Source organism: Astatotilapia calliptera, chromosome 20 (genome assembly GCF_964374335.1).
Source record: "Astatotilapia calliptera chromosome 20, fAstCal68.1, whole genome shotgun sequence".
Classification (NCBI taxonomy): Eukaryota; Metazoa; Chordata; class Actinopteri; order Cichliformes; family Cichlidae; genus Astatotilapia; species Astatotilapia calliptera.
The window spans coordinates 30019528-30034060 of record NC_137441.1 but is presented as its reverse complement, the minus strand read 5'-3'; the positions used below and the strand labels follow the sequence as shown (position 1 = coordinate 30034060).

The window sequence follows — 14533 nt, the reverse complement described above, 5'->3', positions numbered from 1 at the left end:
CATCCATAGGGAAAATGGCTTATCTAATGCTTTAAGAAGCATAAAAACATGCGACACATCCTCACGTCACATTAGATGACGCTGGTGCTCCATCACTCCAGTAGTCTTGTAGAATCAACCCAAAGCTGTTCTGGGGAAACACCACATTTTTCCTTTAATCTGTCATCTTGTACATATATAAGCCAGCCAGCCTAAATCTTTCAATGGGCTGTTAAATTATTAACGCACATTAAATATAGATGATACACAGTAGCTGTGTGCTTGTGTGATCCTACAGCCAGTCACCAGAACACTTTAATTTGACTGCTTCATAATTGAAAGATTTAGTTTAAAGCAATTATTTGATTGCTTGAGGCCACAGTGACCACTATTCAGCAAATTAACGCACATACAAACTTAAACAGAAAATACATTTTCATAGCAGTAACAGCAGGGCTATTGCTAATAAAATTAATGATGGTTTTCTTGTATTAAAGTATGACAGTGATGGTAATTTACTTTAATAAAGCACTAAATCACAACAGTCTCAGAAAGACCCAGCAATTCCTGATCCCATATGAGAAGGCACTTGGTGACAGTGGGAAGGAAGAACTCCTTTTTAACAGGAAGAGGGGAAAGAGAAGCGAAAGAAGAACAAATTTAGACAGGACAGGAGTAAGACCAATACTGAGATCCTGTTTTTTTCCTCATATTATGTTTAATACAAAGCATCATTGCAGGGCAATTTGGGAAACTGAATCAGACAGTGAGAGTTCAGACAGATGGACACAAAATCCTGCTTAGCGACATCAATCCATCTGAAATAATTGACTCTATTCCATTTATTAACCTGATATTTCTGCATTTATTGGTCACACTAGTTGGCTTGAAATACTTCACTGTGTGATTGAATTTGCCACTTGCAGATAAGAAAACAGGAGGATTTTGACTTCAAACTTAAAAGATGCTTGTGATGCCTGCTTCGTGCCATCACCGAAACCCTCAAGAAAGACCTCAGACACAAGTACCGTGAAGTAACCATCCCTTTATTGGTGTGAAACAGTCCTATCCAAGTCAAAACAGGTTAAAAACAGTCAGTGCTCAAAACATACCAAACCAGAGTTTCTCCACACCCTGCTTTGCTCATGTCGGGTGGGACTTTACAAAGTTGTACTGGGTGCAGACGCTCATATCACTGAGCCCAAGAAGTGAGAGGGGGTTCCACAGAAAAAACGATAAAGACTTGACGTCACTCCAAACCATGTTCACTGCTTTCACTGAGACACTACAGCAGCACCAGAACTTTCTCTGAGAGGTAGGAAGGAACTAGAGGGTGGAGGTGTGGGGATGGGTGAGTTTAAGGGGTAGGAAGTGTGTTTACTGAACTCACAAAGTGATAGGGTAAAATTCTGGGGCGGGGGTGTCAGACAACATTGATGACAGAGAGAAATCATGTTACCTTCTTTTTTTTGTTTTGCTTTAAACAAATGCCTCCAATTGGTTTATGAGGAGGAGAGCGTGAGTGGGCCAGTCGTGCTATCCCTCCCCCCATGTTGGTTTACTTTGTTTGTTTGGTGCCTCCGTGGAGGTAACCGGTTAACCACGGAGTCAGTTACCATGTTGTTCCCGCTGCTGTCACTCCTGCAGCCTTCCTACTTGGCGTTGGCTGAGCTGCTGAGCATCTTACGGACCGCTTGAGCAATGCCGTCACGGTCTATGCCAAAGATTCGGAGTAGCTCGTGGGGCTTACCGCTCCGGGGCACTTGGGAGACTGCCAGGCGGTGGACGGTGAAGCCGGTCTCATTCACCACCGCCGAACACACTGCTTCACCTAGACCACCTGAGGAATCAGAATACAGAGCAGACAAGACTATCGATTAACGGGTAGTTCGTCCAAATATCAAGTTTCTAAGTTGCTCGGCATCTTTCCGAGTGTCTTTCACCCTTCTGTCATATTTAATCTATCTACACCTCCATGAGCGATTACGCTCAGCAGAGATGTAATGTGTGCTGACAGGACTGGCGCCACCCTCCCTCTGTTTTCTCACTCCTCTCCTGTCACACGTTCATCCCCTTTAGGAATGCGATCTGAAGGCTGAATATAGTCAGGTGTGTAAGTAATACATGCAGTTACTTCCTTTTTTATGCTGGCCATTAAGAGGTACCTGACGGAAAAAGTCATCGCACTTTATTGAACTAAAACATCTCTGGTCTACCTGGACAGGCCACAATCTTTAAGATTTCAAGTTGCATACAACCTATTATATATATCTGAATTTTAAAGTGTGTGCAATCAAATGGGTGCTGTCTCTTTCACAGACAGAAGTTCTCTCAAAGAAGGAAAAACAAACCGCTAAATTTAGGCTCACAGAAACACACACAGTGGCTGAGAGGAGACAAAGGAAAAAGCAAAAATTGGATGCTTGTTTTTTTTTTCTTTGCCATGCTGGTACTGTATGTAGGTCACTGAGAGCCCAAAGGCCGGAGATGAAATTAAGAAATCCTGACAGGCTCTTCCACTTCCACCCTCTGTCCTCCCTCCCTCCCCCCAACAAACATTTTTTAAAAATATCTGTTTTACCTTTTCCTTAGCGTACGCCTCTCTCTTTACCGCTACAACATGCACCTTAGTTCTCTGCGACGTTCCGTATCCCATACTTCTATCTTTTTCCTCCCTTCCTCAGGCCCTTCTTCTCTCTCCACCTAAGAGCTTCTCCGTCTGTACACAGACGTCTGTCCTTAGCTGCTCAGGGCTTTTTTATTCATGAGTTGATACACAAGCAGCGCAGACACGCAAGCAGCTGCATAACAATCCCTCGTATGCCTGTTACTTAAATCTCTCCTGCTGCTGCCAGACTAATGTGACTTTGACCAAACAGGAATATAAAACGGTCAAAAAATAATCAGCATATTTTAGATATAATAATAAATATTCTACATATAGAAGTTTTATTGCAACACCTTGCAAACTAATTTTAAATTCAGATACTCGTTTAGATTTACAAATTTCTTTTTTTCCAATTTTGTGTAGAAGAAAATATACAACTTCTTGGATTAAGTTTTTTTTTTGTTTTAATGTATTTAGTTTTGGCTTTTAGCCTTTATTGACAGGACGGTAGTGAGGTCAGGAAACCATTAGAGAGTATACAGAGAGAGAGTCCTGCCCCTAAATTATTTTGTTGTCTTGAAATTAATTTCTGTAGACCGTCTTTAATAGATTGATGTAACCATTGTGATGATACCCATTCATTTTTTAATCCTTGGCTTTGACATGTTTGCCGTTTCCATCCAACCAGCCAGCCAGCAGCCCAGGCAGTGTTGCCAGACCTTCCACTGACAAATCTTTTCTTCCTCCAGCTCTTCTGTGGGGAAGGCGAGCAAGAGGTGTGATGTCTCTGTGTCCCGGTGTCCCCTCTCAGTAGAGCATGCCTATAACACCTCACCTGGAGATGTTCAGAAGACATCCTGAGCATCCCCGGGTGAGTGTGAGGCAGACCTGGCTGAGAAACGTGCCAGACACCAGGAGCCCACACCCTATATGATACCCACTTTATTGTCTATTTGACTTTAAACGGAACCCTCCCCCCCAAAAACAACAAAATGAATCTCATGCTGCATTAAAAAATACACTGAACCAGTAGTTCAGACAACAAACCGATCATGAAAACTTTTACTGTGCTCCTAAATGAAGTAAGCAGCAGTCATTTTTCTTCTTCGCAGACTCCTTAGCATTGTTTTCCCAGACAGAGATGGTGCCCCCTGCTGGCTAATAGACCAGGTTTATTGCGCTTGCTTTTTATTTTCAACACAGAGCTTCTGGCCATCTTTTATATACAGCATTTGTTCATTTTCACTTGGGGGCGCTGTGCAGACTCCTCACCTTCATAGTAGTGGTCCTCCACTGTGATAATGCGTCCTCTGGTGGCTCTGGCGTTGTCGATGATGGTCTTGGAGTCCAGGGGTTTGATGGTGAATGGATCGATCACACGAATGTTTATTCTCTCTGAACGGCAAAAGAGGAAGTTGAATATGAAACAGTGTCTTTAAAAATGTAATTACAAAAAGAAAAATAGTTTTTGCACTGTTTTATGTCACAGGTCAGCTTTATCTTTTTTTTTCCTTATTTCTTCATACCTTTCTTCAGCATTTCAGCAGCAGCCAGAGCCTCATGGAGGGTCACTCCCGCTCCAACCACAGTCACATAATCATCATTGGTTTTATATACAACCTGTGTGCGAAGGGAAACTCTACATTTGTCTTTGTTTGTTTCTACTCCAGAAGAAAATGTGCACAGAGTCTAAACAGATCAGCAAAATTAGAACAATAAACAGATTTTATTTAGAGCATAGATCAACATTTTGATTAAAATGCAGCAACAAACCTTAGCCTGTCCGACATGGAAGTCTTCGTTGCAGTTGTAAATGATGTTGTTCTCTGGGCGGCTTGTCCGGATAAAACACAAACCCTAGAACAAATCAGAAAGCATCAAAATGAATCGCTGCTTTTAACATACATAATCTCAAGTACTTAATATTTTTCTTTCTTTTTCCCGTTATCAAAAATCATTACGAGTACCTTTGTGTTGGCGGCAAGCTCCACAGCTTTCTCAGTGGAAACACCGTCACTTGGGTAGAAGACAGTAGCTGCAGGAATGGCTCTGAACATAGCCAGATCCTCCAGACCCATCTGAGAGGGTCCATCCTCACCTAAATATGCACAAACACACACCTCAGCAACAAGAAACAGACAATGTCATTCAGTCTGCAAAGGTGGACATGCAGTGTACCTGAAGAGGAGGAGGAGAAGAAGAAAGAGGAGGGGGAGGAAGAGGTGACAGAGATTCAGTCTGCTCTGTCATCACCTCCATGACGCAGAGACAGAGAGGAAGGACAGGAGGAGTGCTGATACCAGGAGAGAATGTGAACAACACAATAACACAGAGGAAGATGGAAGCAAAGGTTTAGTATTTATGGGGATCAAAACCAATTAAAAAAGGAAGAGAGCTTCAAACCAGTGCCGCGATACTGGAACAGGAGCAACATGCAAAAACAGTAACTTCATATTTTTCACCACTACAAGTCCAATGAGGATTCAGTGGGCAGATTCGATCCAAAATCAAAAGTGTCCCAAACTAAACTTGAGAAAAATATGGCTGCTGTGACTGGTTTGCTCAGTGGAATCTGTCCTTTCAGTATTAACTGTGGGGTGTGAAATGATAATAAACCAAACGTTGTGCACTCTTCACAACGGTGAAGACATAACACAAAAGGGAAGATGGTAACTGACCAATGGAGACACCGCAGTGGGAGCCACAGAGGTTGATGTTGCTCTCGGAGATGGCGGCCATGCGGAGCTGGTCATAAGCGCGGGTAAAGAAGGTGGCGAAGGTGCTGGCGAACACCACGTTACGGTCTCGTACAGCACAACCAATCGCCACACTCACCTGCAGGAGAGATGAGAGGCAGTTCAGCATATTTTATATCTATGTTTTGTTTGTTTTTTTGCTTTAAAGAAGTCGAGCACTATATAGTTACAGTTTCCAATACACTTTGTAATTAGTGTGAATAAAGTAGAGTCTCACAGAGCTGCTAGCATAGATGCAGCATAGGTCATCACCTTTGTGAAGGTGCTACAGAGTATACTGAATATTACGTTGCATTACGATGATGCATTTCTTCATTAAGAAAACTGGTGAAAATTGTTTCCTGGAAGGATCCAAGAAATAGTTGATAATGATCAGGAACAGTAAACATTGGACATTTGACGTTAAGGCTCCTCGAAGGACAGCGACACATCAAAAACATCTAGTAAGCAAACTGTGCCCCAATGGAAAATAAAAGATAAGTGGAAAAACCTTATACAAAACACTTTGTGTACATGTAATAGCTTCAGTCAGGTGCTGATGGACGTCTTTTACCACTCTATACAGCAGCGTTTGAATCTTAAGTCTATTTTGTTTTAGTAACGTGCTGGCCTTCTCATACTTCTTCACACTTTAGCTTCACCTGTGAAACTTTCTCCAGCTCTCTTGCTGTGAACTATCCTCACCATGTTTTGCTCTGCAATGTAGCATTCCACGTAACGGTTGGGGTGTTCATTTTTAAAGAGCTCAGAGAAGGTGGAGTTCTTGGTGTCTCCATCCAGAACCACCACTCGCTCGTTGTAACGCCCCAGCTTGGCCAGAGCTATGCCGTACGCCTTCCTTGTAGCGATCTGATCACACGGGGAGAAAACAGATTCAATAAAGTACGCTCGGCTCAAGTTTTTATTTAAAAAAATAGAAAAAAGATTTTATTTACTTCTTTGATCTAATGTTATGAACAGGTAAAAATGACTTTTAAAGACAAGTGAGGGTGGATTGTCTGCTACCACTGATCCTACCTTATCTCCAGGTTTGTAGCTGGGTGCACTCGGCATGCGGATGTTGCGGAGGCTAACAGGGGATGTGTCCTCATTGGGGGGAGCAGGATAGAGGCGCTTGTTGCAGCTGATGATACGGTTCTGCAGCTCCTTGATCACGCTCTCTGCCATGTCCTTGGGCAGGGGTTTACCATGCCAGCCCATTTTATCCTCAGCCGCTGAAAGACACAGACGCGCCTAAGTATCCGCTGAGCATCTATTCTTTTGACCAACAGAAGCAAGTGATCTTTCAAACACCTAATCAAAGTTTAACATTTAAATATTTTGATCTATCCATCTTCTTCTTCTTGTCACAAGACCCTCAAGGTAGGGTACACGCCGGATAGGTCAGCACTGGGCTAATCATGCGTGAACCCAACATAAAAATGCAATTTATTTATTTAGGGAAAAACACACTGTTGAAGTCTTAAAGACTCACAAAAATTGCATCGCTTTGCATTGCTCAGACAGCGAAGAACGGTGTTACCTGACACTGACGTACCTTGACCTTTTAAATGTGTTAATTTTCAGTACATTTCTATTTATTGTTACTTTTGTCAGTTTCAAGTTATTTAAGCGACCATTGTTCAGTTTTCTTTCTTTAACGGAACCAATTTGTTCACGTCTTGCAAGCGTATGCCTTCCACATTCATGCAGGTGCACATGCTGTCACACTCATAACAATGTTCCACACCAGTGGGTAACATCAGCCTGTAGCAGAGGTCAAGGGTTAAGGCCAAGAGGCCACAGGGTTGCAACAACACTGAAGATTTCTGGTCCACTCATCTGTACACAAAGACCCTCTTATAACAACCGTCTCTTTCTCCCCAACAAACACATGCGGTCGGTCGCACACACTCCAACTTAGCTTATCACAACACAAGTACAATGGGCTGTTGTAGGGAGTGTATCCTACACATTCTGAGGGATTATGGAGCAGCAGCAGCTAAAGCACCGAAGCGCTACCTGGATTATGGCCTCTGTGCACTCACAGTGGGTGCTTGGGGCAGTTCAGAAAACTTCAGACAGATCTAATATTCCCAGTCAGATGCCACATTTTACCCAGTCTTTTAAAAAAAAAGGATTTTAGAGCACTTTTTAAAAACATCTTAAATGTTAAGCAGTAAAACTTAACAATTTATCTGCATGCTTTAAGGAATGATTAAACAACCTTTATTTATTCAGTAGGAAGAGGAAACTGGTGCTCATTACAGTACAAAATACTGATATTTGAGCACTCTGAACCACTGTCTGCATAGTTGCTATACCTGGGATGCCCTTGCCCTTGATGGTCTTGGCGATAATGGCAAGTGGCTGGTGGCGTGGTTGACTCAGCACCTTACACAACTCCTCCACACTGTGGCCATCTACTATAATGGCGTGCCAGCTGGGGAAACAGACAAGTCAAACATTACATGTGCTTATGCTCGAGTCAAAATATAAAAAACTAATTTTGAGCAGCAAATCTTACATATTAATTAAAGAACAAGTGCATCTTATTTTATAAATAAATGACTGAAGCTGAGTTTGTTTAACGGTTCTTGGAATGACTCCTTAAGCAGCTACTGAAGCACTAAATAACCCACTCAGATAGTTTTTGACTTCCCCCCTGGCTCACCCAAAGGACTCGCAGCGCCGCTGGTATTTCTCCACATGGTGCTGCAGGGGAGTCGGGTCACTCTGACCCAGTCGGTTAATGTCCAAGATGGCTACCAAGTTGTCTAGCTGGTAGTATGAGGCGAAGGCCATGGCCTCCCACACCGAGCCTTCTGACAGCTCTCCGTCACCCAACAGGCAGAACACCCGATAGCTACAAACAGAGACGGGGAAAGAGAAATTAGTTATTTTTCATATCAGCTCCATTTTCCTGTCCTTTCACGTCCTCCCATCATCTGATGCCCCCCTATGGTGGCATGATGTCACAGCTGACCATGACACCTAAACACACAGACAGACAAAAACAGATCCCTCCCCCAATCCTTATCCCCACCACGCTCTGATCATCCTCAGTAGCTGCTTATGTAGCGTAACAACTCCTGACAGCTTTCCAGTCAAATAGACACGTTCTCATTAAAACTGGAAGATAGGCCGAGACACGGCGAATTACACCACGCATTCCAACTCCGACCACAGAGGAAAAAACCCAAAAAAACCACACGACACATAAAGAAAGGAAGAAGAGGGGAATTCCACAGAGGTGGGACTGGAGAGAAAAGAGGTAGAGACTTTAGATTGAAGGGAAAGGACAACGGAAAAACCAATAAAGCGTATAAACGGATAGTATTCAAATTTAAATTCAAACACAACAACAATTAGTTCAAGGTGCTTTATATTGTAAGGTAAAGACCCTACAGTAATACAAAGAAAGAAAGAGCAAAAAGCTGTTTATTAACCTTGATGAAATGTTAAAAAATCTTTGAACATAACCGAATCACATACTATTCTGTAGTGCATCTTTCCTTGAAATTATGTAATCAACTGTCTGTATGTTTATTTCTCAGTTAACACGAGATAGATTGTTGTGAATTACACAACATCAGGGAGGTAGTCTGCATTTCCAAACTAACGCTGAAATATGACAATGACCCAAAACAAACAGCCTCGAGAGTCCTCAAACAGGGGGTCAAAAATGTAAAACTCAGTGATAAAAGCTCCAGGTGGTGATCATCGAAACATATTCTAAGACACACATATCCGCTCGTGTTCACAGTAGTCTGCAAGTAATATAAGTGGTCCAACTACAGGAGTAATCCCTTTACTCCTGTAGTTGGACTCCCTTAGAAGGTGTGTGTGTTACACCTTCCTTCATCCAGTGTTTGTAGGTGTGAATAACAGACTTAGACAAGGTGATACCTCTCACACACATGCTTTCCTTACTTGATCCTGCAGGTTATTGTGTGAGAGTATCCACAAGTGGCATTGATGCAGTTGCTATTCAAAGGTTCTGGGCTCAGATCATATTATGAAACCAGTGATGCAGCCGGCAGCCAGTAGTTGTTGTTACGTGTGTTGTTACTGCATGCACCATGCAAACACACATGGTCCATGCATTATTATTGTCTGAATGCACAGTGGAGCCCAGGTAGATAGCAGCACAATATAAGATTTCATCATTTTTTTAAGAGGTGGTGAGGGAAATGGGTGAGGCAGGGAGATGAGGGAGAACTGTGCTTTTGCGTGTGTGATTATTAGAGCAGAAATAATTGAGTGCACATAGAATGCAAAGAGAGTGAGAGAGATATGAAGGACAGCCAACACAGAGTGCAAGTGCAGCACTCCCTGCAAAACAGCAAAAAAAAACCCCCCAAAGCTGCCTTTCAAGCAATCACATTCTGCTCGGCTCGCAATCAAATGTACCAAATATCATCCTGAAAGTCAGGTTTCAGCTCGGATGCGTAAAAAAAAGAAATAGAAAATCATAACAAATTTTGAAAACGTGAATCCAGCATGCTACAGGCTACACGGCTCTAAACATCTATTGTCAGACAGAAACAGCCGGGTATTTTCCAGACCACGCAAGAACAAAGGAGACAAACGTGGAGCGAGTTCAATCAGCTGAAATTCAGCTGAGTAGGAGCTGCATTGCTGTCAAAACACTGAGATGAAACTACATTTGAATTGTGAAGAATAATGTTGAAAGAAATTGAAAAAAAAAAATAGTACACTGTTTTAACAAACATAAAACTTTTTATATGCATTCAACTTTGAGCTCACTGCCACTGATTTCATCCAGCCCCATTAATCCTGATGTGAAGGTAAAACAGGATGAAGGTCGCCTCTCATAAGCTCTAAGTGACTGCCTAAATGTCAGCACAGACCAAGCCTGTCAGAGAGCGTTTTATTCCCAAGCTCCAGGCAGAAATGTCACATGTCTGTGCAGCTCGCTGCAGCGTACATTATGTCATGCATAATTTCATACAGTCCATCTTAATGTGTGCAGATGCAAACTGGGCTGCTGCACTTCTGCAGAAATGTGCACGCCCCCCACCAAAATGATTGTGTTTATACGCGTGAGTGTGACTTTGTTTGTGTTACCTGGCCTTGTCAAAGAATTTTCCAGTGTAAGCCATTCCACACGCGGCTCCCAGCCCCTGACCAAGAGATCCCGTGGCCACATCCACAAACTGCTGCTTCTGCATCCACGCACACATAAAAAAGATGCACATTACTCACTCCAGCTCGAGCTAAGCAAGCAACAGCAGATGGATTGTTTTTCATTTCTAAATGGATCATAAAAGCAGCAGCAGTGGAACTGTTGGAACAGCAGCTATGGTCTGGATGTTACAGTGCGCCAATTTCTGGGTTAATGATGTTTGCAGCAGACGACAAAGCATCTCTGTCACACAGGCGCAGCGTTGTCTCGCTTTCTCTGCCTACAGATGCTTTGCTGTTATCTGTGGAAGCGTGTCCACGTCTCGTGTGCAGCAAGGATACTGTAATGTTCTTATTCACAAACACTTGTCCATAAACTATGCAGTATTTAACAGAAAAGTCGGAAAGCATAGCATATATAAGATTTTACTTAACTTTTCAAGATATCTCACTCTGTTCGTGTGTGTTTAGTGCAGTGTGAAACGTATCAACTTCAGTGTGAAAACACGACAAATACTTCTCTCTCAACTCCAAAGAAAGCATGAAAGGAAACCATGAAAGGCAGCATAAAGGTTTTAAAATATTCCTGATTCATGGTAGTGACTCTCAAAGCCTTAAACTTCTTGCAGGTTTCAATGTTGCCTCACCGGCACAGGGTGTCCCTCCAGGATTGAGTCGACCTTGCGGAGGTTGAGAAGCTCATTCTCCTTCAGGTAGCCCGTCTCTGCCCACACAGCATACAGCACCGGGGCTGCGTGACCCTGAGGAGGCAAAGTTTTCAGAGCTCATTGATCAGATAACTGAACAGAGGGAACACAGATGACTGCACTAATTTTGTAGCATGGTAATATATATGCTAGAGCCTTATATGAGTGAGTTATTTAGACACATACTATATAAAAATCCTATATATACACTAGAGCACATGCATATTATTTGACTCAGTTCAACCTCCCTCTGTGTGTTGATGCTTTTGAAAACGTCTTCAACCATTATGGATGTGTGCGCATTACCTTAGAGAGGACAAACCGGTCATTGTTGGGGTTACGTGGGTCTTCGGGTCGGTATTTCATGGAATGAAAGAAAAGCACGGACATGATCTCGGCCACGCTGCTGCATGATGTGGGGTGACTGCAACAAAATAGGTGCAGAGGCAAAATGACATTAGAAATTGAGTTTAACTGTCCGGTTCATCCCGTCAGTGCACATTCAGTGGGTTAATTAAAGCCAGACCATCAGTATTTGGGGAATTATGTAAGGCCACACTATCATCAAGGTCACACAACAGTAAGCACATACAATAGCTCCTACACTGCTCCTTCAGTCCTCTGGGCGCACAAAATACCTCACTAAAGAGTCTTTTTTTAAATACCCTGAAATGAAAAATGTAATGAGATAATTAAAAAGAAAGAAAGAAAGAAAGAAAGAAAGAAAGAAAGAAAGAAAGAAAGAAAGAAAGAAAGAAAGAAAGAAAGAAAGAAAGAAAGAAAGAACAAGGAAAAGGGTGAGTGATTGGTGCAGCACACGTTATATATTAAAAAAAAAAGTCTGTAAGTGTTTGATGTCTTTAAGCTAAAAAGGGAATTCGAACCAAAAGTGATGGATGGATTGGGAAGCATCTCCACTGGAAAGAGAGGAGCTTCATGTTGGAAGCAAATCATTGAAGAACAACAAGAACCGAGAACAAAAGAAAAGAAACTATTTATTTATTTCTCGATAAAATTAAAAAAAAAAAAAGAGTCACCAATAATGAAAAGTCCGATTTATTTTCCAGGTCATTGTATTTTCTATCATGACAGCATATTTGTCATCGCGACTTAGAAAGTGCACACTGGACGTTGTTATTCGCTTTTGCCGTTTCCGTCGGGTCACGCAGGCGCTGCAGAAGCATGTTTGCGCACTGAGCGGCTCTCTGCTGCCGCACAACACATCGACCCATGAGCCGTCGCAATGGCCACATAAAACAACTGTCCGGCGTGAGTTGTATGTGTGTGTTGCGTAAGTGATCTCGGAGGACAAGAGGAGTGGAACACCAGTGCACCTGCAGCAAGCTCGATCCCCTTCAAAATAATAAAACATGTTTATTATTTTGAAGGGGCACAACATATTATTAAATACATTAAGACTATATTTTCGGTCAGGATATTGCTCGTAGCATGTATGTACATGAACTTGCCCAACCGCCCTTGCTTTTGCGTAAATTGCGCACAGACTCTGGTATAAAACTAACTATACGCACAGGTAAACAACTGAAATGCTTAAAAAAGTTTAGACACGTCACACACAGAGACAGATTTTCATATGGTGCATCTACAATATTTTAAACACACAGTTTGACTATTTTACACGTTAAAACAGACGTTACTGTGTTCTGCGACCAGTTCATCTGTAATTACGATGCGCTTCCCTGAAGCAGGTCCTCATAAATGAAAGAAATCACACATCGATATTTAAACGGATAAAAATGACGTGCATAAAACCACGTTTTCTGCTGTCACGCGTCTCCTGCTCGGTTTAACCATCTTACCCGCTGCCCGCTGCAGTTGTCGCCTTGATGGAGTTGATCCGGAGTCGGGTGGCGATGTTCCTGAGCGCCTGCACCGTCTGCTGGTCCGGTTTATGATAGTCCTCCATCTGGCCGGTGAACCGAAGAGAAGCACACTCACTCACACGCAAGCCGGTAAAATAGAGTTAAAAGAGTTAAAAGTTCCCCCCGGTCTACTGTTCTGAGAATAAAGGCGAGGAGAGCGCAGCGGACGATGGCAGGGGTTAAAAAGAGATAACGCTGTTTAACCACAGAGACAGAGGGCGGGAGGGAGGGGGCGTGTTTGCAAGCGAAGCCTATGAATATGGCTAATCTAGGGCCAAACGAAGCCTGCAGTTAGTCCAAACTGTCGCATGAACCGACAGTAGGAAGGCTTTGGACTAAAACCAAGGCCACACGCGCGGGTAAACGCTCACAGCAAGCCGGCACACAGACTCTGATCAGGGACGCTCAGATGCAGCATTTCCACGCTCTGTACAGACAGCAACTATGCAAACCAAAACAATGCGTGCAAAAAAGTGGGAACACATTATATATGAAATATATATTATAATATAAAATAAGTGATGCACATCGAGATCAGTTTATACTGACAGATTTTTGTATTCGTCATTTTTTAAACAGCGGGAAAGTTTTATTTATTTATCGTGAAGTTGCACTGAGGAGTTTCATCTCATGCATCCATACAGGCTGCAAAATGCGTTCACACCGCTCTATAAATAGACCCCAATGCTCTCATTTTATACAAATGGACTTTCCTTGTAGCTGCAGCATTGCTGTCCACATTCTTACACAGCTTCGACCAACATCATCACTAAGCTGACATTTGAACAGGAGCTTAAGGCGCTGACATTTGGGCTCGTGTTGTGATACTATGAAGATAATAAAAAATGAAGCTCTTTCAGTAATGTGTGACTGATGCCACGTGTAAAGACTGAAGAACCGTATAACACCTCTTTAAGAAAGAGCAGTGGGCTTTTTCGGGTCATGATCAGAGGAGAGGGTATTCTGGTGTAAAAGATTTACAGAATGAAGACTGAAGAGATCACCACCCAGTTCCAAATGAAGGAGATATACAAGCATTCAGGTAAGGTCTGCACAACGTTTGATTTAGTGTGACAGTTTTCCTCCCCCCCCCCAATTTCCTCTTTGGTGTTCTTGAAGAATCTTCCCTTTTGTTGCCCGCAGATGATCTGGTAAGTAAAAGAGAAAAAGCGAGCCGTGTAAGTTTATTTAATAATAATAATAATAATAAAGAAAATCAGCATTCAATTTGTCATTTAAACCCGGAACTACTAATTTGATGTTGGCTGTGACAATTACTGTGGGGTAGGTGCGGGTTTAAAGTAAGCAACTAGTGACATCTGGTGGTCAAAGACAAGACTGCACCATTCAAGACAGATCTCTTAGTTATGATTGTCTTTATAAACTTGGGCTTAATTAGAAATATGCATAATAATATTAATAATAATTTGTTAAGAGGCTCAAATTTCTATTCTAATAATCACACTCCTCTTT

General features: G+C 42.4%; 1 protein-coding gene across 1 annotated transcript; it reads right to left on the bottom strand.

Moving 5' to 3' along the window:
- Positions 1-1004: 1004 nt before the first annotated feature.
- On the bottom strand, positions 1005-13286 carry LOC113013663 (transketolase). The gene is made up of 14 exons (XM_026154746.2): positions 12998-13286; positions 11484-11601; positions 11118-11231; positions 10414-10511; positions 7997-8188; positions 7647-7765; positions 6361-6557; positions 6028-6192; positions 5266-5422; positions 4555-4685; positions 4361-4444; positions 4114-4207; positions 3860-3982; positions 1005-1819 (listed from the first exon to the last, which is right to left on the bottom strand). The coding sequence occupies exons 1-14, from the start codon at positions 13102-13104 to the stop codon at positions 1632-1634; spliced, it is 1887 nt and encodes a 628-aa protein (XP_026010531.1). The 5' UTR covers positions 13105-13286; the 3' UTR covers positions 1005-1631.
- Between the last annotated feature and the right edge of the window lie 1247 nt (positions 13287-14533).